This window comes from Podarcis melisellensis (assembly GCF_964234715.1).
Source record: "Podarcis melisellensis genome assembly, chromosome: 5".
Lineage (NCBI taxonomy): Eukaryota > Metazoa > Chordata > Lepidosauria > Squamata > Lacertidae > Podarcis > Podarcis melisellensis.
Genome location: NC_138537.1, coordinates 50,099,067 through 50,120,218, shown reverse-complemented (window position 1 = coordinate 50,120,218; position 21,152 = coordinate 50,099,067). Strand labels below are relative to the sequence as shown.

The 21,152-nt window shown below is 43.7% G+C and overlaps 1 protein-coding gene across 33 annotated transcripts in view; it reads left to right on the top strand.

Moving 5' to 3' along the window:
- ABLIM1 (actin binding LIM protein 1) overlaps positions 1 to 21,152 on the top strand; it is a 200,102-nt gene that overhangs the window by 104,404 nt on the left and 74,546 nt on the right. For all 33 annotated transcript variants that reach the window (XM_081912184.1, XM_081912195.1, XM_081912191.1 and 30 more), the window contains 2 exons: positions 10,406 to 10,589; positions 11,763 to 11,872. In XM_081912184.1, coding sequence (XP_081768310.1) covers positions 10,483 to 10,589; positions 11,763 to 11,872 — 217 coding nt within the window. In that variant the 5' untranslated portion in view covers positions 10,406 to 10,482. The remainder of the gene's footprint in view (positions 1 to 10,405; positions 10,590 to 11,762; positions 11,873 to 21,152) is intronic.

Here is a 21,152-nt window from a genome sequence, read left to right as displayed (position 1 = left end):
TAATCTTTTGCTTCTTTCATCAAATAAAGTCTTGTGGGATCTCTTATCACACTTCACTTTTTTCTTGTCCATGAAACCCAAGCTGCCATTGCCATCTCTATTTCTACAGCTGTGCCCTGGAGTGTGCATAGCACCATTAGAAACTATTGCATGCTGCCTAAATGTGAAAACCAGTTCAGTTGGTTATTGATCATGTATACAATTCAGTTCCATATTCCTCTTACTAGGAGTTGCTACAAAAAGTATTAACATCGAGTTCTTCATAAGCAAGATACCCAATAGTCCTGGAACCACGCTTGGAATCACAGTGGTACCTCGGGCTACAAACACCTCGGGTTACTAACACTTTGGGTTACAGACTCCGCTAACCTGGAAGTAGCACATCGGGTTAAGAACTTTGCTCCAGGATGAGAACAGAAATCATGTGGTGGCGGGCAGCGGGAGGCCCCATTAGCTACAGTGGTACCTCAGGTTAAGAACAGTTTCTGGTTAAGAACGGACCTCCGGAACGAATTAAGTTTGTAACCAGAGGTACCACGGTATTACTTTTCCCACTGTCTTCTAGGATCGCATTTCATGACTTCAGTGTTCTGTCCATGTGACATATTCATGCAGATGGTCAAAGCCTGCCCACAGGTTTTTTAATAGTTATTTGCTAATTGACTGGGCTTTCAGACATTATATATTACATTGTGTAAACAATGCATGGCCAAGTTAACACCGAAACAACATTTAAAATGGCCTAAGTTATTAGTGCTGATTATCTCGGATGGATACCAAAAAGGCAAGAGAGAGAAAGGAAGATGGATGTACTGTTTTGTAGTGCATGTGGCTGAGTTGTCATCTGTCAGGGAACTGACATCTAAAGCGCCGCAGGTGCAAAGGCTCCCTGAGGTTGAGAGAGCAGTAGCAGCGGAAGAGGGAACCAGTAGAGGGCGAGCAAGAACTCCAAGGGAAAGTGAGTCGGAGGGATGGCTCAGAGACGCTTCAAGCGAAACCAGTGGGGAGGTCTCAGGACCTCCTATAGGGACACCCACACCTCGACGGAAACTGTCACGCCGAGAGGCCAGACGACGTGTTTCCGTTAAGGAGCTTTTATGTTGGAAACGTTTCCGAAAGCAGCCACTTTCGGATTCTACTAGTGATTGACGCAGCCATGCTGGAGGGGCTCCGTCACAGGCAGAGGTTTGAAAACCTGATCAAACTCTGAGGGACTTGCATTTTACGCACAAGCAGCTCATCGTCCCATCATAGCAATCCGAAAGTCACCGAAAGCCAGCTTGTGCAGAGAGAAGCATCATGAGCAACCCAGCCGGAACCGGGGGTGCAGGAGCAGCTGGAGGGGGTCCAAGCCTGGAAGAAAGGTACAGAGCGTTGGAGATCCAGTTGGCGCTGCAAACGGCGAGGCTTGAGGAGAGGAGGGCTCAGGATGCAGAAAAGGGAAAGGAGAAAACCACCCCGCTCGCCAGAAAGGTACCAGGATTGGTGCAGAAATTCGGGGGGGATCCCAGGAACTATCATGCCTTTAGAACAGAGATGCAATACGCTCTAAACTTGCAGTTTGATGACTTCCCCGACGAGGAATCGCGGGTGGCGTATGTGATTGGCCATCTCGAATCCGGGGCGAAAGATTGGGTTAGACCCCTGATGGCAGCGAATAATGAGATCTTAAAGGACACGAGGAAGTTTTTTCGTGCCATGGACCTGATGTTTTCCAGCGATATTGAGCAGGGGGTGGTGCGAAGGCAGTTAATGGCTTGCCAGCAAGGAAGCAGATCTGTCCGTGAGTACTGGACTGAATTTACTATGCTGATTCATAAATTGGGGTGGGACCTATCGGCGGAGCCCATCCAAATGCTTTTCGAAGAGGGGCTTTCTTCAACCGTCAAAGATGAGCTTTCCCGGGGGCCCAGGGCGGAGTCTATGGACCAATTAACCAAATCTGCGCTGGCCATAGGAGCGCGCCAGGAGGCGAGGGCTTTGGAAAGGCGGGAAGGGAAAGGAGACCGTTGGAGGGAGTTCCGCATTCCAGACATTCCAGAGCCATCTTTCCCGCCGGCAGAGCCGATGGAAGTTGGAACAGCGCGGGCGCGCGCAGTTTCAAATCCCAGTGAAGGGCGGAAGAAGGAGGGAAAGAGCGCCAAGAGATGTTATCTCTGCCAACAGCCAGGGCACTTTGCCAGAGTCTGCCCACAAAGAAAGGAATGGCAAGGGATGGCAGGAGCTGTTGGGGGAAAGGAAGAGGAAAGCAAGGAGCAAGTAAAAGCCAACGCCTGGCTGCCACCGTCGGGGCACAGCAGCCAGGCCAAAGAGCAATGAAAGTGCCCATGCCAGAACCTCCCAGACCTGCTTTAGTGATAGAGGTGTTACTAGAACTGCCAAACGGACACCCACTAAAGGTCAAGGCGCTTTTGGATTCAGGCAGCTCCTGTAATTTCATGAGTAAGGAGTTTGCAGCTGAGCACCAGATACAGACCATCCCTTTAAGTAACCCCTTGCAGGTGACTACGATTGACGGCAGAGAGCTGTTGGGGGGAGAAGTTAGCCAACAGACTGTCCCGATGATAATGAGAGTGGCAAGGCACACCGAACAGATAGCGTTTAATGTGGCCATCCTGGGAGGAGCGCCCATCATTTTGGGGATGAGCTGGCTGGCGCTACACGATCCGCTAGTGGGCTGGCATCAGAGGGTGGTCTCCTTTGGGTCAGCGCATTGCCTAGAACACTGCAAGGAGGGGAAGGTCTCGGGAGGAGACAGAGTCACCCTAGCGGGGATGGAAGTGATGGGCAAAGGGAAGGTGCCCCCGCAATACGCAGATCTGAGCAACGTATTCAGCGAAAGGGAAGCAGACAAACTGCCACCGCATAGACCCTTTGACTGTCAAATCAACCTACTCCCAGGGGCCCAACTCCCAGTAGGCAAGCTGTACGCCATGTCAGACAGGGAGATGCAGGAGCTGAGGGAGTTCATTGACAAAAACTTGAAGCGAGGTTTCATCAGAGAGTCCCGAGCGGTGGGGGGCAGCCCAGTGTTTTTTGTGGACAAAAAGAACACAGACAAACCGAGACTGGTGTGTGACTTCAGGGCCCTCAATGCAGTGTCGGAGCCCCTGGCTTTCCCTATGCCCCGAATTGACGACATTTTGACCAGAGTAAGGAAGGGAAAGATTTTTACAAAACTGGACCTGCGGGGGGCGTACAATCTGATACGCATAAGGAAGGGAGATGAATGGAAGACCACCATGTTTACCCCTTTGGGAGCCTTTGAATACCTCGTTATGCCCTTCGGTCTACAAGGGGGCTCCGCCTGTTTTCAAGCTTTTATAAACCACGTTCTGGGACCTTTGCTCTACAAGAACTGTGTGGCCTTTTTAGACGACGTGTTGGTGTATTCGGAAGATGAGGAACAGCATGTGAGGGACGTTCGAGAAGTGTTGGGCAGGCTGCAAGCCAACCAGCTGTGGGTGAAACTGGAGAAGTGCCAGTTTCATACCAAGGAGGTGGAATTCCTGGGGTACCGCTTGTCAGACAAGGGATTGGCCATGGATCCAGGCAAGGTTCAAGCGGTACTGGAATGGAAGACACCGAAGACCAAGAAGGACGTGCAAAGATTCTTGGGGTTTGGGAACTTTTATCGGAAGTTCATCAAGAACTTTGCCCACTTGACGGCGCCCATCACCGACTGCCTCAGCAGCAAGAAGAAATTTGTTTGGACGGTGGAGGCGGATCGAGCCTTTGAAGAACTGAAAAGGGCTTTCGCCTCGGAAGAACAACTTCTGCATGTGGATTTACAAAAACCCATGAGAGTGGAAACAGATGCATCCGACCGGGCTATAGGGGCGGTCCTTCTTCAACCGGGGAGGAGTGCGTCGGAGTGGAGACCGTGTGCATTCTTCTCGCGGAAACTGAATAAGTCCGAGAGGAATTACACGGTGTATGACAGGGAACTACTTGCCATTCACGAAGCATTCCGGAGGTGGAGACATTTATTAATTGGGGCACAACACAAGGTGCAAGTGTGCACCGACCACAAAAATTTAGAGTATTGGAGAACAGCTCGAGTGCTCAACCAACGACAAGTGAGATGGGCACAGGAATTCTCCAAATTTAACTTTGAGATTTGTTATGTGCCAGGCCCAGAAAACGTCAGGGCGGATGCGCTCTCACGCAAACCAGAATATTGGGAAGGGGAGGAGGTGATCGAAGAGAGACATGTCATCCCGGAGGACCGCTGGGTGTGTGGGGCGGCGCTGGTGGGGCAACGGGAACTGGTGGAGGAAACGGAAAATGATGAATATGCCCAGGATAAGCTCAGAGGTCTCAGGGGGGAGGGCGAGAGCCCCGGAGGTTTTGAGGAAAGAAATGGGGCATTGTATTACAAAGGGGCACTGTATATACCCGAAGGTGAATTGAGGGGGAGAGTACTCAAGCAGTTGCATGATAGCCCCACGGCGGGACATTTTGGGCAACACAAAACCATGTGGTTGGTTACCAGGGAATTTTGGTGGCCTAAGGTGAGGGAAGATGTAAGGGAGTATGTAAGAGGGTGTGACCAATGTCAGCGAGCCAAAGGGGAAAGAAGGGCGCCGGCAGGGTTATTAGAACCTTTACCCACACCAGAACGGCCTTGGGAAGCGATATCAATAGATTTTATGACGGATCTGCCAAGGTCCAAGGGGAAAACAGCCATCATGGTAGTAGTAGACCTGTTAACTAAGATGTGCCATTTTGTAGCATGCTCACATGCAGTCACAGCGGAAGAAACGGCGAAGTTGTTTGTGGAACATATCTTTAGGTTGCACGGGGCTCCCTCGAGGGTGATCTCAGATCGAGGCAAACAATTTACTTCCAGGTTCTGGAGGAAGCTCATGAGCTTGCTACACGTGGAAGTTAATTTTTCAACTGCCCGGCACCCTGAAACCAACGGGCAGGCGGAAAGGGCAAATGGCATTCTTCAACAATATCTTAGGTGTTATGTCAATGACAGAGAGAACGATTGGGTCGAAAAGTTGGCGTTGGCAGAATTTGCCTACAATAATGCGGAGAATGTGTCCACAGGGATGAGTCCCTTTTTGGCTAATTACGGGTGTCACCCCAGGGCATTTCCAGGGGAAGGAGGGGAGAGATGGAGCGTTCCAGCGGCTGAACATTTTGTAGAAGAGATGGAAGCCATCCATCAGCAGCTCCAGCTCAACTTAGAAAGGGCCAAGGCACAATATAAGAAGCAGGCAGACAAGAACAGAAGGGAAGGTGAAACCATAAGGGTGGGGGATCAAGTGTGGTTGTCAACCCAAGGGTTGCCGTTCAAAGGGGGTTGTAAGAAACTGAGGCCCAGAAGATTGGGACCCTTTGAGGTGATTCAGCAGGTCAACCCGGTAGCTTTCAAACTCCGATTACCCAACCACATGAAATTGCACCCAGTGTTCCACAGGTCGTTACTGTCACCATACAGGGGGGGACGTGAAGGGGAGCACGTCAGGGGACCAGCCTTGGAAGAGAGGGAACGCCGCAACCATGTAGCGGAAATCCTCGATTCCAGGTGGAAGGGTAATCAGGTGGAGTATTTGGTGGCGTGGGAAGGGGAACCGGAGTCAGAAAACACCTGGGTAAGTGCAGAGGAAGTCAATGACGAGGTTTTAACAGAAACGTTCCACCAAAGGTTCCCGAGGAAACCTCAGCCTATAGCAAGGTTTAGGAGGGAGTATTTCGGCACCACCGATGAGGAAGAGGAAATGGAAGGGTTCGCGGAGTCGGAGTTGGAAGATGGAGTGGACTCTGATGACGAAGAGTACCTAGAGAGTAGGAACAGCAACAAGTGGAAGGAAGTGTTCGCGACGTCGGAAGATGAGGGAGGTTCTTTCAGGGGTTTTACCTCCTCACCGCCAGTAGGAGAGGAGACGGGAGGGGGTGAAGGGGGCCCTGGAGGGGAGGTGGATGTCAGGGAACTGACATCTAAAGCGCCGCAGGTGCAAAGGCTCCCTGAGGTTGAGAGAGCAGTAGCAGCGGAAGAGGGAACCAGTAGAGGGCGAGCAAGAACTCCAAGGGAAAGTGAGTCGGAGGGATGGCTCAGAGACGCTTCAAGCGAAACCAGTGGGGAGGTCTCAGGACCTCCTATAGGGACACCCACACCTCGACGGAAACTGTCACGCCGAGAGGCCAGACGACGTGTTTCCGTTAAGGAGCTTTTATGTTGGAAACGTTTCCGAAAGCAGCCACTTTCGGATTCTACTAGTGATTGACGCAGCCATGCTGGAGGGGCTCCGTCACAGGCAGAGGTTTGAAAACCTGATCAAACTCTGAGGGACTTGCATTTTACGCACAAGCAGCTCATCGTCCCATCATATCATCCATACTTATTAACAAATCCTGACAGCTTCAAATGCCAGAGGGGGAAAGTGCTGAGCTTTTCTGCAGGGCGTGGGGGGGGGAGCTCTGCTGGAGGAAGTGACCAGTGTTTTCTGTTTAGGAAGAGTGGGGGAGGACCTCCCAAACTGCATAAGACTGCTGAAAAGCTAATTGTTTTGAGAGTAACACCAGCCAGCCCTAAAGTCCCTTAAATGGGACACACACTTAGAAATTGCTGCTGCTTCTCTGCTCTGTTTATAAAGCTATTCCTCCTCTGTACTCTGTGTGAATTGAATGTGGGGCACGGCTATTAAAATCCAGTTCTAGCCTGCAGAAAGAAGTAGGAAGAAATCGGATTCATCTGTGTGTTATGCCAGCCCACTGTTATAAATTTGGATTTGGTATCCAAATTTATAACAGTGTACTGCTGGGGAAAGTTCTCGGACTGTACCTTTCAATCCCCTCTCTGAGAACATGCAACTCGCAAGTGCATTTAATGAGGATTTGCCATCCCTGGGAAGGCTCTAAATTTGGACTGCTTTCATCTTCTGTCCTTACTCTAACTCCCTGTATAACCTGGAGCAGTGATCTCTCCACAGTGAGTTCCTAGCTATGTGTAAGCCCAAAGGAGGAGAAGGCATTCTATATATTTCCATCAATTTAGGGAGTGTAGTATCATATCCATTTTTAGCGATGTGAGTTTTTATTAGCAGTTAAGGCATTAGAAATTACAAGTCCTTATCAGAGGTTTCAGTTCTGACTGACTGACTTTTCCTGAGTAACAGAAGGCAATCCAAATTTATTTTGCCATTTGTGAACACAAATTGTGTGAACACCCCACCCGACTTCTAGGGATGCTAGGGTGACCGCTTAAGCATCTCCCCCAAGAAAAAGAGAACTGCATCACTCAGAAATGGGCTGAAAGGGGTCATAGCTTTTCATTAATTTGCACACGTTAATTTATATGTACAGTTTCACATTTATAAATGATTACTATCATTTAAATAGAAAGGGAGTACATTTCATTCTAGTGTGCAAGACTGTGCCGAGGTGCCCTGTGTGCCTGCTCAGTGTGAATACAGCCTCTTTATTTGTTATTAGATTTATATTCCAGCCTTCCTCCTGAAGGAGCCAAGGATTGCCTGATTATTAATGAATGATCAGATTATTTTGTTTCCATGTGATGACCTGAGATGCATTTGTCTTATGATATACCCAGTACTACTTTGTTCTATATGGATTGGTTTGTCAAACCATACTGTATTTTGGAAGGGTTTGCTAATTGTGGTATTGTGACCATAACAGTCTTGTTTTCCTCATTCATTTAATGCAATATTGGGATATTTCCCATGTACATGGACTTTAATAAAACCTTATGTACTTGGATTGCTTTTTGGGAAAGGGTTTGCATGGTTTGTTTTTTTGGATAATTAAGCAGAGTATTTTGGGAAACAGGAAAATCTAACTCTCTCTTGTGTAAAACGGTTGAAGCTTTTGACCATTACTAATTTTTCACTTCCCAATACGGGACTGCCTTCAGATGTCTTCAGTAGGGAAAGTGTTCTACAGGGAGGGTGCCACTACTGAGAAGGCCATCTTCCTAGTTCCCTGTAACCTCACTTCTCGCAGTGAGGGAATAAGCAGAAGACCCTCAGAGGAGGACCTCAGTGTCTGGGCTGAACAATGGGGGAGGAGACACCCCTTCAAGTATACTGGGCCAAGGCCATTTAGGCCTTTAAATGTCAGCACCAACACTTTGAATTGTGCCCGGGAACACACTGGGAGCCAATGAAGATCCTTTAGGACAGGCGTTATATGGTCCCGGCAGCCACTCCAGACACCAGTTTAGCTGCCGTATTCTGGATTAGTTGTAGTTTCCAGGTCACCTTCAAAAGTAGCCCCACACAGAGCACATTGCAGTAGTCCAAGTGCGAGATAACCAGAGCATGCACCACACTGGCGAGACAGTCTGCAGGCTGGTAGGGTCTTAGCCTGCGTACCAGGTGGAGCTGGTAGACAGCTGCCCTGGACACAGAATTGACCTGCACCTCCATGGACAGCTGTGAGTCCAAAATGACTCCCTGATCCTTCAGGGGCACAGTTACCCCATTCAGAACCAGGGAGTCCCCCACACCTGCCCACCCCCACCCCCCCAAAACAGTAATTCTGTCTTGTCAGGATTGAGCTGAAAGGCTGTCAACATGGGATAAAACATCCCCTGCCACTCTTTGGAAACCATTTGGATCCATTAAGTGGCAGGGGCAGACCACCTGAATCAGTCCCACCTCCCTGCAGAGGGGAAGGGTTGCGGAGAAGACCAGTTGCTCCAGGAGGTGATCTGACCATGGCACTTCTTTTGTGTCACTTTGACTTAGGGTCAGATCACTCATGTTCATAGAGGTGAACACCAGGTTTATTCGATTGTGAGGGAAACTGTCTGGTCTTCCTTGTTACCCCAAAATATTTTTTCCCTCAGTGTTACTCTATAACATGGGTGCATAATGCTGAATTATATCAGAATCAGAAGGAAAGCTGTGGTTGGATTTACTCCATTTTACATGCTGATTTTGAATTGTATTTGAATAATAATACATATAGGCTTATTAAAAACAAATTATTTATTGCTTACAATATGGCCATGAAATAGTGATTAAGGTTGCATAAGTTGTTCAGATGCAGAGTATTCTGTAGCGGATTGGTTAGTATGCAGACTCCCTTTATAAAATGATGATGGTATATGCTAATCTGTGGGGAAACATGTTGCCCAATATGTCAAGCATAATGAGGTATGCTGTATATGGTTGTTTTTTGTGTATATTCTTTAAGCCAACAAGACCAGCCTTATTCCAGAGCATCTTGCAACTGGAGATGACAGTGTCATCATTGTAAAGTAGCTTTGAGTTACAAAGAAGTACTGTGAAGGAGGCTACTGAAGTCATCCTGCTAAGAGCCTCATAGAGATGATCTCTTGAAATGAGAAGCACTAGTGCATTAGCTCATTTGTGAAGCTAAGCTCCCAACTCATAAGAAAACATGACAAGGTTCATCTAGTCCAGCATTCTCATTTCAGACATGGCAAGCCAGATGCCTCCATCTTTCAACAAGATATAACAATTTGTATTACCTACTGAGAGGATATAGAGTGTAGTGAGGGGAATAGTGTTAGGTGACAAGGAGGAAACAATGACTTGTCCTTAGCTGTCAGCTCATTCCTCTTTCAAACCAGGAGAGTAATTGTAGCTACTTCCTCACTGGATTGCAGAATTGTTAATATAAATGTGCTGACAGATGTTCAGAACTCAATACTTTGGTAGGATAACTTTGGTAAAACAGAGGGAGGGTACAATATGGAATTCTGCAAAAAGGACGAGTAGTATTTGACATGGATAGATTGTGGAGCCTTGGATTTGAATTTCTGGATAGGGCATAGACTAACTGGTTCTCTGCTTCACTCTGATTCTATAAAGTGGTGAGAGCTCACATTAAAAATAATTTTAATGAGTGAATGAGATATTGATAATGAAGTAGTTTGTATATTAAAAGTTCTATACAATATGAATAGTAGCTAACTGGGTGATCGCTGAAGAACTGAATTGTTAAAAATCCACGAAATTAATTAGCACTGGACCTACTTTCTGATATGCTTGAAATCAGTTTTGCAAACAACAAGGGTGAGTTTTGTGTGGCCTTATCTTCACCAAAATTAAGATTGGGGTGGGGGAGAACTGACAATTGCAGTTTGAATTCGTAATGATTTCTGCTTTTATAAACTAATCTTATATTATAATATAATATGCAATAATATAACATGAATCCCCCACTGCTATAGATAGGCACTGGGATTTGCAGGTGACTCCAAGCCTCTGCTTGCACCACGGCTGAGTGGTGCCTCCAAAGCCGTATCGCGTTCCTCTGTGGGCTGCCACTGGCATCGCAGTGCAACCCTCATAATATTCTGTTCCACCAGCCACTCATGAACAAATGCACTTTTCACTTCCTTGATGTTCTATTGATTGTTGTTCTTGTTTGATTGGTTGTTGTTGCTGTTTTTCCTCTACAGTGTGTGGGTGCGACTTAGCTCAAGGTGGCTTTTTCATTAAGAATGGAGATTACCTTTGTACTGTGGATTACCAGCGGATGTACGGGACCCGATGCAATGGCTGTGGGGAGTTTGTGGAAGGAGAAGTTGTAACTGCTCTTGGGAAGACCTATCATCCTAACTGCTTTGCCTGCACTGTATGCAAGTAAGTCATCTGATGTTAGATAAACCACTTCAGGACTGCAGACAGTACCAATGCAAAGTAAGAGATGCATATTAAAAATTACATACATGTTAAAACATTATATAAATGGTAAATAGTGGGGGGAGGGGTAACCTTCTCCCTAATACTATTTTCCTGCTGAAAATACTCTCTTTGTCCTCACCACTATTTGCCCCTGAAGCTGAGTGACACAGAACCAACTTCTTCTTCTTATTATTATTATTATTAAACAATAACAATAACAGCAACAATATCATCTTTCTACTCCTGGGTTGGAAGACAATTTTAATTCATGAAAGATCTTTTCCAGTTACTATACTGTGAAGGGTTAAGTGTGAACATAATTCTGAGTACATTGGAGCTTGGAAACTAAGCGAGAATCATTCCTGGTTAGTACTTGATTGGAAGGCTGCCTGGGAATACTTGGTGCTGTAAGCTTTTCCTTCTTATGTGAAAGGTTGTAGTTCAGTGCTGTTCCCAGGGGACCTACACTACTCTGTGACTGTTGAGAAGATTAGAAAATGATCAAACTATGGGGCTGGTTGATCACATCAGTTGCTGAGCATGAGCCGTCTGATCAGCACTTAGAATAATAGAATCATAGAGTTGGAAGGGACCCTAAGGATCATCTAGTCCAACTACCTGCAATGCAGGAATATGCAGCTGTCCCTTATGGGGATTGAACCTGCAACCTTGGCATTATCAGACCATTCTCTAACAAACTAAGCTTTCTTAACTTATTTAAAAGAAGCTGGATGTCCAGAATGCAAAATACTGCTAAGTGGTTGATTTTTGCATGAACATAGAAAGTCCACTGGCCCTATTTCCCAAATGAAAACCTTCATTTATGCTAGACTTTTAAAAGAACAACCTCTTCATACTGTTCCTGTGATATATATATTTTTTGAAGCGAAACTATCAGTCAGTCTCATCTAACATCTGCTTCTCTTCCAGTGGAGGTGCATTTAGTCTTTTGGATTTTCTCCAAGTTCCTGGCTTTGCCAGTGTTGCATTTTGAACATTTTTGGCCCACATTCCTGCGAGATATTGATTTGCACCAAAGGCGGCGGCTGAAGAGAGATGAGAAAGAGACTGAAAGAATGAAACTGCACAGATAACCTTGAATTAAAACCCTTCTGTTCTTTCGTTCTCCAGACGTCCTTTTCCACCAGGAGACCGGGTTACCTTTAATGGAAGAGACTGTCTCTGTCAAATGTGTGCTCAGCCTATGTCATCCAGCCCAAAAGAACTCTCCAGTTCCAGCAGTAAGTACTCTGTAATCTTTTCCTAAACTACAAAATTGAACTCTTGGATAGCCTCCTCTCTATTTTGTACCATTTGTTCAGTCTAACCTGAGCAGTGCTGATTTGTTTCTGGGGCTGCTGAGTTCTGCATTCTGGAAATCTGAGCACTACATTTTTAACCGTGCATGGAGAAGGTATTTTGTGAATTAGTCTCTTGAGCTGATCCCATGACATGTCTTTTCTCTCAAAATGCATTCTAGTCCCTAGTGCTTTTGATAGTAGATGCTCCAGAGAATATACAACCTAGTTTTGCCCTGTTGGTGTAAGTGCTGCAATTCCCATTAAAAGAAAAAAGTGAAAGTGAATTTGCAATGTTTCAAGTAATGGCTACGTATAAAAAGAATTTTAGAAAGCTGAAAATGACCTGAAGTCTAGAGCGTGGTAACATAACATTTGATCTCACAGTTTCCTTATTGTGATGGAAAATTTGTATCTAATACAATATTTAATTTGATTTTCTGTACACCATGTGTTTCCCCTTCCCTTTCCCCAAAGCCTCTGGTAACGCTCAGCTTTTGGAGTACATCAACTAGACACTCTCTACAAGTGTTTTATAATAATTACTTGTATCTCCTGATATTTTGGTCATGTCAATACTTGGACTGATTGGAAAAAGAGTAAAACATTACAGGAAAGGATTAGCTCTTTTCTGTTTTCTAAGTACAAACATTTCAGTCATCCTGAATTGCCACTTGAGGTTTTTAAAATCTCTCAGTACTGCTGGCAGTTACTGGTAGTGATGGCTGATCACTCGTTTCTCACCTCTTGGTAGCTACTGTGGGGCATTTTCAAGGTCTGAATGAAATTCCAGATTTTTACAGTTGCGAAATTGGCAAATAATAACCCTATTGTAGTGTTATATGCAGTGGATATATGAGTTGTGGCTAGTTGGTTTGCTAGTTTAGGAATGCCAAAAGATCCTCAAAATCAGATTCTAAATTTTTAAATAAGAACGTCACAATTTCAGCAGTTGCACCTTTTTTAAATGTCAGCTTAGGAATTAAATTGTAAATAACTGTTGACAGTAGTTTATAAAGAAGAAATGATTATGTTAAGAAGAAGTGATGATTATGTTAAGAGATATAGTGGCAAAGTAAACCAGCAATCCCATCATCCAAAGAAGGATGTGAGTACATTTGTTGAGAGAGAGAGAGAGAGACTATACTATACAGGTAAAAATTCTGGTGGTCATCTGTTGTCATTGTCGAAGGGAAGTATAAGATAATGTTAATGCCAAGTTTTGCTAAGAACACCAGATGCTAATTCTGCTAGAAAATGAAGTTGAGTAGAGTTTTAAAAGCAAACTTCAGAAAAATGGTAGCTGGCAAACATTTGTCTTCCACGTCTCTTCTCTCATGTGATGGTTCCTACTCTCCTGCTCTGACAGGTGAATTTTAATTAGTGCAAAATATTCCAGATCTTCCGCTTCATTCCAAAGCTGCAAGCCTCATCAATCTTAACTCTCCTTTTGAAGTCATGTTTTGTAATGTAGCCCTGTTTAGAAGTAAATCTCTTTTATAGGATGTGTCTCTGTTACTTGGTTACTTGCTGTTAAGTAGATTAGCAAGAAAGCTTATTTGAGATAGGTAGAGAAAGAAGGATGCTAAAAAATTTCAATTGCCTTAGTTGTAGATTTTAGATAAAAGAGGATTATTGTATCTTCCAGTGAAATTTCTGTTGTATGTTTATGGTGATAATATTGGGTGTTTGTCTTTCCTTTTTAAAAGCATAGGTAGTTGCATATTTTAGCTGTGATGAAAGAGAAAGTGAGTTTATTTTCATACACGGCTATGTGTGTTAAATCTCTCAATAAACACAACTCTGTCATTCAGAACTCAGTGATATAATCAGATTGAAGGTAAAATAAATGCACCCCCATTAGTTTCTAATTCATCAATTTCAAATTCAGAGGAATGGATGAAAAAAAGGAGCAAGTGAGCTATTGAATGGAAATCCTTTCCTTCCATCGGTTTCTGACAGGAATACTGAAACTGACAAGAGACAATGCATTGAATCTTGGGAGTACAGTACTCTGAAAGTGACAACTTTTGAAAACTGTCCAGTATGGAACATAGAAACATTGGCTCAAAAGCCTTCAAAAGGTCTCTGAGGCGCTGCAAATTGATACACCTAAGGAACATTCTGCAGGGAGGGGGGATCTTGGAGTGCCCTAGGAGCGACAAAACAGGAGCAGTTTTCAGGTGCTCACAACTATGCAATTAATGATTGCATAGAGAGCAAGGACACTGGAGGAAACATCTTTATGTACATAAGGTCGTCTCTTGAGTGGGAACATTGAATAATCACATGTGCAGGACTTAGGCTGGAGATGACACAGTGGCAGGGGAGAGCCCCTGCCACCTATCTGGATGGGGTACCGATGCCACAATTCCCTCATTGGGGCCCCTTAGTGGAACCTCTGCTGTCCTGCAACACCACAGCACCAAAAGGGTGAGCGGACTTTTCACCCTTTCGTTGGTTGCTTCTAAAATGAAGATTCTTTGTTCAGTTTGCCTGAAAGATAGCAGGTCTGATGTCCATGGAGATCAGTCCGGAACCTGAAATTTTAATGCCATTTAGATAGAAAATGCCAAGGTTATAGGTAACGGATTACAGTAACTGCAGAGTTACTTTATTGTGAGGCCAGAGCCAAGGGAATTGTAATGGTTTGGAACTATGATCTCTACTCATCAGATATAATAACATGATATTTACATAATAGCTTATAGAAAAAAATAAACATTTCCATCCAGGAGCTCACTCTTTTTCAGATCACTTTAGCTCTTGGTGTTCTCTCCCTCCCCCCGCCTTCTCTCTCTCATACATGCACACACACACACACACACACACACGTATGACCAAGTCAAAGGAAAATGTGAGTTCAGAATTTGCTATATTGCAAGATAACTGAAATGGTTAAAAATCCATAGAGGCACATACTGAATGAAAATGAGGAGGAGGAAAATAATTTGGGAAAGAGTACTGCTCAGGAATTTAGGGGTACACAGGTTCAATTTACTGCTCCATCCCCTCAATCTTATGAGATCTATTATAAGCATGAAGACTATTCTAATTTTATGAAGTTAAGGTTGTCGAGAATGTATAAATGCTATACAATGGGTTCTGAAATAAAATCAAGCTGTTTGTCACGTAGTAAATGCAGAATACTTGTCTGCAGAGACTTTTTGACACTTCTTCTTTGGAATTCCTCTAATACATACATGCTTCTGTAGAAATGGCATGTTTTTTCACGATTTCTTTGTTCCTATTGACTGTGAAAAGACCTTGATAATGAGGATGCTGCATTGTTTCTGTCCATGAGCATGAGAGCTCTGCCTTTATTTCTTTGTTTATGGAGAGAGAAGAGATCCAGCCACCACTGAACATTCTGAGTCCAAAGCTTAGTCATCTTGGTTACTGTCCCAGTTTGCACACTAATTGAAATGGAAACCGGTCTTTGTAGTGAAAGCAAAAACCAAACAAACAAAACAGAGCTCTATTGTCTGTTCCAAAGATCAGCTCCAAAATATTACTTTAACCTGGTAACAATTTATGACTGGAATGATGCCTCTTCTTTGCCTGAAATGAAGAGTGAAAATCTTTAATACTCTGGCTGTCCTCCCAAGTCCCTGATCTTTTATCAGGCCTCTTTCTGTTTTATAACTCCTATTCTGACAACACTTCCAGACCACAACAATAGCATCTCCCTGTGTCCATATTCTCTTTGTGAACAGAGATCCCCAGACATGGAACATCAAAATTATGCTACTATGGTGCTCTCAGGATGTTGTTGGACTCCAACTCCCATCAACCCCAACAAGCATGGCCAAGGATCAAGGATGATAGTGGTTGTAGTCCAATATCTTCTGGTGCGCAGCATTTTGACTATCCCTGAACTAGAGTCTTTATTGTTCAGTCATATTGTCATGGTTTTCCACTGTTTAGAATGAAAGATTTCCTAAATCTACTAAAGATTTGAAATAGAATAGAATTTGAAAAGGAGCTGCTTTGGAAGCAAATTAGATCTTCTTGTACACTGAGAGGGATCAAAATATCATGGATCTAAGAGGTTTCTATGTGCTACAAGTGGGAAGATTAGTAGAGAGAAAGCTATCTCTTCTCCACCCCCCATTAGCACACTTGCTTAAAATGCATATTAAATTTACTTACAGAGTGCATTTGGTGTTATTGCCTAACACCTTGAATTTACTTTAAAGATCTAGGGTTTGATTGCTCAGTACAACATTTATAAAATTGCACAATTGGCTTAGGGGTAAGTCAACATCTCAGAATCAGGCAATAGGCCCAGTTTTATCACTCAATATGTACTCACAATTTTCCATCTTCTTGAAAACAGATTTGATGATAGCATCCTTTGAAATCAGTTCTTTATATTTGTAGTTTGAAACAATTGCATCAATTACTATTAGATCTCCTGGGAACGAACGCAACCCTAATTGTGGTTCTACAGGTTTAGTTTTGCCAGTCATGACATATCCAGGCTCCATCTCATTCTCTTTTTTTGCCTGCCAGCCATGTATAAATTATTTCTCTGCTCTCACACACACCCTTAAAAAATTGTGTGTGAGAGACAGAAGAACCTATAGCTCCGTCAGATTTATAATACTTAAGACTGCCCCGCCTTGTCCTTGTAATGCTCTTGTGTTCTCTCCACATTAAGTGTTTATGTGCCAAAAAGGTATACTATTAAATATCTGCCAGAGAGAAACAGGTTCACCTATCGTACATTAAGTGAACAAGGCATTCATAAGATGATAGGGAGCCACTGGTAAATTGCCCTGTTCAAGGCCTGGATAAGACAGACCTTGAAATCCTGCTGCGTGTTTTTTGTCCCTGAAAGGATTAATCAAGTCCCCATTGAGATATATCTCATACTCGTGGAGACTAAACATCAGTGGATTATTGTTCTCTCTATACACAACAATGAAATTTTTCTCAGAGGAGAAGTAAAAAAGATATCTTAAATTTCAGTAAATGGCACTGTGTTAATGGTGACCTACATCCCTCCCTCCCACACACCATGCTGCTGTGCTGTATATTTATATGGGTAAAGGGATCCATGGGAACAACATTATAAGAGTGTAAGAACATAAGAAGAGCCTGCTGGATCAGGCTGACAACTCATCTAGTCTAGTATTCTGTTCTCAAGCAGAAGCCTGTGGGAAAACCACAAGCAGGACCTGAGCAACAATAGCACTCTCCACTCTGCTGTTTCCAGCAACTGGTATTCAGAAGCAGAGGAGGTAGAAGGTTGCCATATCGCTGTGCTTTAGTGAGAATATAATGGAATATGGTTTGCAAGTTTGGAGTGTAGCCTGCCTAATGCTTTACATGATTTATTCAAAATGAATGAATTTTCAGATGAGGATACCACACTATAAGCTGTAGTTTGTGTACACAAAAGCTCATGTAGATCACCCATTGTATCTTGCTATGTTATGAATTTTCGTATGTTATTGGTGATTTTCTGGGCTGGTTTTGCATGGTAATAACAGTGTACATGATTTATGGTGACTGTAGTAAGATCTCTCCCCACCCCCGATGTTTGTGTGTGTTGTTTTGCTGTGTTATACCAGGTTTTGCTGTGTGCAGCCCAATCACAGGCACTCACTAGGGTTTAAATTTTGCCTCCATATGCTATATATCTGTTGATACTAAGGAAATATTGTGGTACTGAAAATAAATAGATCTCTTGTTGCTGTGTCATAGTAGCCATTGCATAATCCACACTATTTATCAGTGCAAATGTATGGTTTCCAGGTCTCTCAGGTTCCTGTGTTATTACGATCCTGCACAGAGAAACTTTAAATCTTTTTATTTCAACTGGGGGTTTGTAAGTTTGCATGTATGTGTATTAGTGTCAATGTAAGTTGAAAGAACAGAGTTTAAACAAAGTGTCACTGTGTTGTAAACTGTAAGAACATAGCTTAGAAAGCCTGCAGTGAAAGTGATTATATAGGGCATGACATTTGCGTATGGTGAACGTCAGTTACGATATGTCAAAATAGATTTATTTTATAAAAAGCATTTTATTGCAGGCATTGGCAAAATACAGACCAGTCAGATTAGATCCCCAAGCAATATTATCCCCTTTTTTCTGACTCTGCCCTCAGCTGCTTTTTGAAATGATATGAGATATATATCTCTAGTCTCAAATATGCGTGTTCTAATCCTCCACCATCACATCCTAATATATTAAATGGCATGTAGAAACAAACAGTAAATATAAATCCAAGTTGGTTTCACAAAAAAAGCCATCCCTGCAATGGACCACTTTTAGTTATGTCTCCTGCAGCACTGTCTTCCGTCGAAAACTGCGAGGTATTCATATTCCCTATACTGCTGCACGAAGGCCAAAGGTAGCAGATTTCCTCTCTGTCCCCTGTTTCTTAAAGTGTTGCATTCTGATGGGGCTTGGCAACAGTTCACTGGGGGTTCTGGGAGTTTTTTGAGGGGTGTTGATAGAGAAGACTTTTGTGCTTTCAGACTAGCATATAACCCCAAACTGCACATTTGTACAGTTAGTCAGGGGTGGCTGAAGACGTTTTGGTGCCTGGGGTGAAAAGGCTCCTGTAGAATCCCCACCCCCACACGCCCAGTGACAAGGATTTGCAAAGGCTCAGAAAGGCGAATCCCTTGGAAAGCCTCACCACTCCTCCAGGCTGGGGTGGGAAAGCTTTGGAAAGCGCTTCTCCTTAAGGAGAAATGTCTTATGAAGCTCCCTTCCCATCCAACAGGGAGACTTTGTGCGGGTTTCTTAAGAAGCAGCCAGTGCAAAGCCTTGCCACCCTTCTGGGCTGGGCTGGGCTGGGGGAGCTTTGGGAAGCACTTCTCAGTGGCAAAGCTCAGCAGCAGAACACCTCCCCTCTTGCAGTCTCAGTGGGAGGAGGAAGAGTTCCACAAGGTGTTGCAGAGCATCTTCTCCATCCCAGAGGTGGGAAAGAGGAGCAGCAATGCACCATGCTGGAACCTCCCTGCTCTCACAGATTGGGTGAGAGGGGGGAGTGTTCTTGCAAGGTGTGTGTGTGTGTGTGTGTGTGTGTGTGTGTGTGTGCGCGCTGTGACTGGCGCTTCATCCCACCTCATCAGTGAGCCAGCTCTTCAGTTAGTACAAGGGCATGTATACTGATTGCCTAGAACTCCACTAGATGGGACTGTGCCCCACCTACTTCTTGTCTTACTGTATACTACCCTTCACTGTTCAGTTAGTTGCTCTGTATATTCATTAAGTACAATGGCGCAAAGACTGTCCAGGAGCATGATACCTGCAGTTGAATTCTTCCGATTGATGTGGGTTTGAATATGCTAACATAAAACTAGACCTTTAAGAGCTGCTGTGTGTTTGGCTGAAAAAAACTGTCTGTTTTGAGTTATAAGCAGTCGTTGTATGAAGGACTGATAAGGGAGTAAAGCAAACTATTAATAACAATGCTTGCCAAAAGGTGTTTCAGAGAATTGTACAGTAATGATGAAGAAAAACAAAGGGTGATGATAATAATAATAGCGGACAATCTCATCCTTATGGACCTCCCCTAGCATGGTGATGTAGAAGCTGTGGTCCTCCTGGTGATGGTGGGCTGTAGCTCTAGTAGTCTCTCGCCAGCATAGCTAATGGTACAAACCGTAGTCCTTCAACAATTGGAGGACCACAGGTATCCCAGCCTTGCTTTAAAATGTGCAGCCATGAAGCTGTGTTCTGGAATTGTCAAGCTGTCCACCAGGTGCTATGATAAGTCTCACTAGCTGTAGAACATGCACCCTAAAACATGCTCCATAATCCACTGGAGCGTGCATGGTTTCTGTGGCATATGCTCAGGAGATTCTCAGGAGATAAGTTGATGTGCAAAATGTTCTCTGGAAATAGAAAACTTGAAAACCTCTGATGTAGCCAGTAATGCCCAGACTATCATCTATTTCTGTTTTTAAGCTTGATAATACTATTTAAGTAAGTAACTATACACACACACACACAAATGCTTTTTTGTAGTGGGGGGGGGCAATAATTCTGTTTATACTGCCATATAATTGGATCCCCCCCCCAATGTAAACTATTTGAAAGACACAAATCAAGATATTTTTCACAATTCAAAAAATAAGCTTTTACTTTGGACGTCAAATAAAGCTTGCTTCTGATCGTTACTCTGTTAGAAGATGAAGCTTATTTCCCTGAGGAAATTGGGTCCCTTTGTTGTATGCATGCCACTTTTGATGGCAAGGCTCTTCTGTAGCTGCTGGCAAGGATTTGTTTTGCTCTTAGCAAAAGTAAAATAAATTGGCTTTGAAGCATTTTCTTTGACAGATTTATTTCTTGATGCTACTTGGCTGATGGGCTCTGCATTATTGTGCATTTCGTAATATGGGGTCTCATCTATAGCTCTCTTTATCAAAACAAGGTACAGATAAATGGAACTGTGGGGTTCTTTTTTCCACATTTGTACATGATAGATCATTGGATGGGTCCATTATAGTGGCTAAGTTTGGTGGAGGAAGATGATTATATTTTAAGGAATGTATAAACTGTTTAATCAATGTAGGGGTACATTAAACAATTAAAAATACCTATCAATATACAGTCAGCAAACCCTGAGGCACCCCAAGGGAACAGAGCACCTATGCAAGTGATGCAGATAGGAAGAAGTAATCTCTTCACTGTCCATAGTCTGAATACATTTGCTTCTTGGAACAACACAGAGCAGCTTCATATTTCTTGATGGCCAGTTCAAATTCCTGGCTGTTGGGCATCAAATAGGAGATCTTTTGGACATTGTAAAGTCACCCTGGAGCACTTTCATTTTTAATCAAAATATATGCAACTCAGGGCTTGTCCTTACTATGAGTCAATACCATTTGGGGACACCTGACCTGTACTGTCTGAATATAAAGACTGTCATCCAGGATCAGACTGAGGGTCCTTCTAACTTGATATTCTGTCTACTGATCTGGCCACTGAAACATCCCTGGAAAGCTCACAAGTAAGACACAATGGCAGTGTTCATTTCACTGGTTAGATCAGTGTTTCTTCTAGTTCAGTATCCTGTCCAGCAGCTGGATGCTACAAGGAAATTATACGGTAATTTAAGAGTTGCAGTATAACCAGCTAGTCCAACATTCACTGACATCACTTCATTGATTTGGAGAGTATTTTTGCATGCTTTTGGAGTTATGCAAAACATGTTACAGGGAATAAATAATAAATAAAAACAGTGGCTTTTGGAAGTCT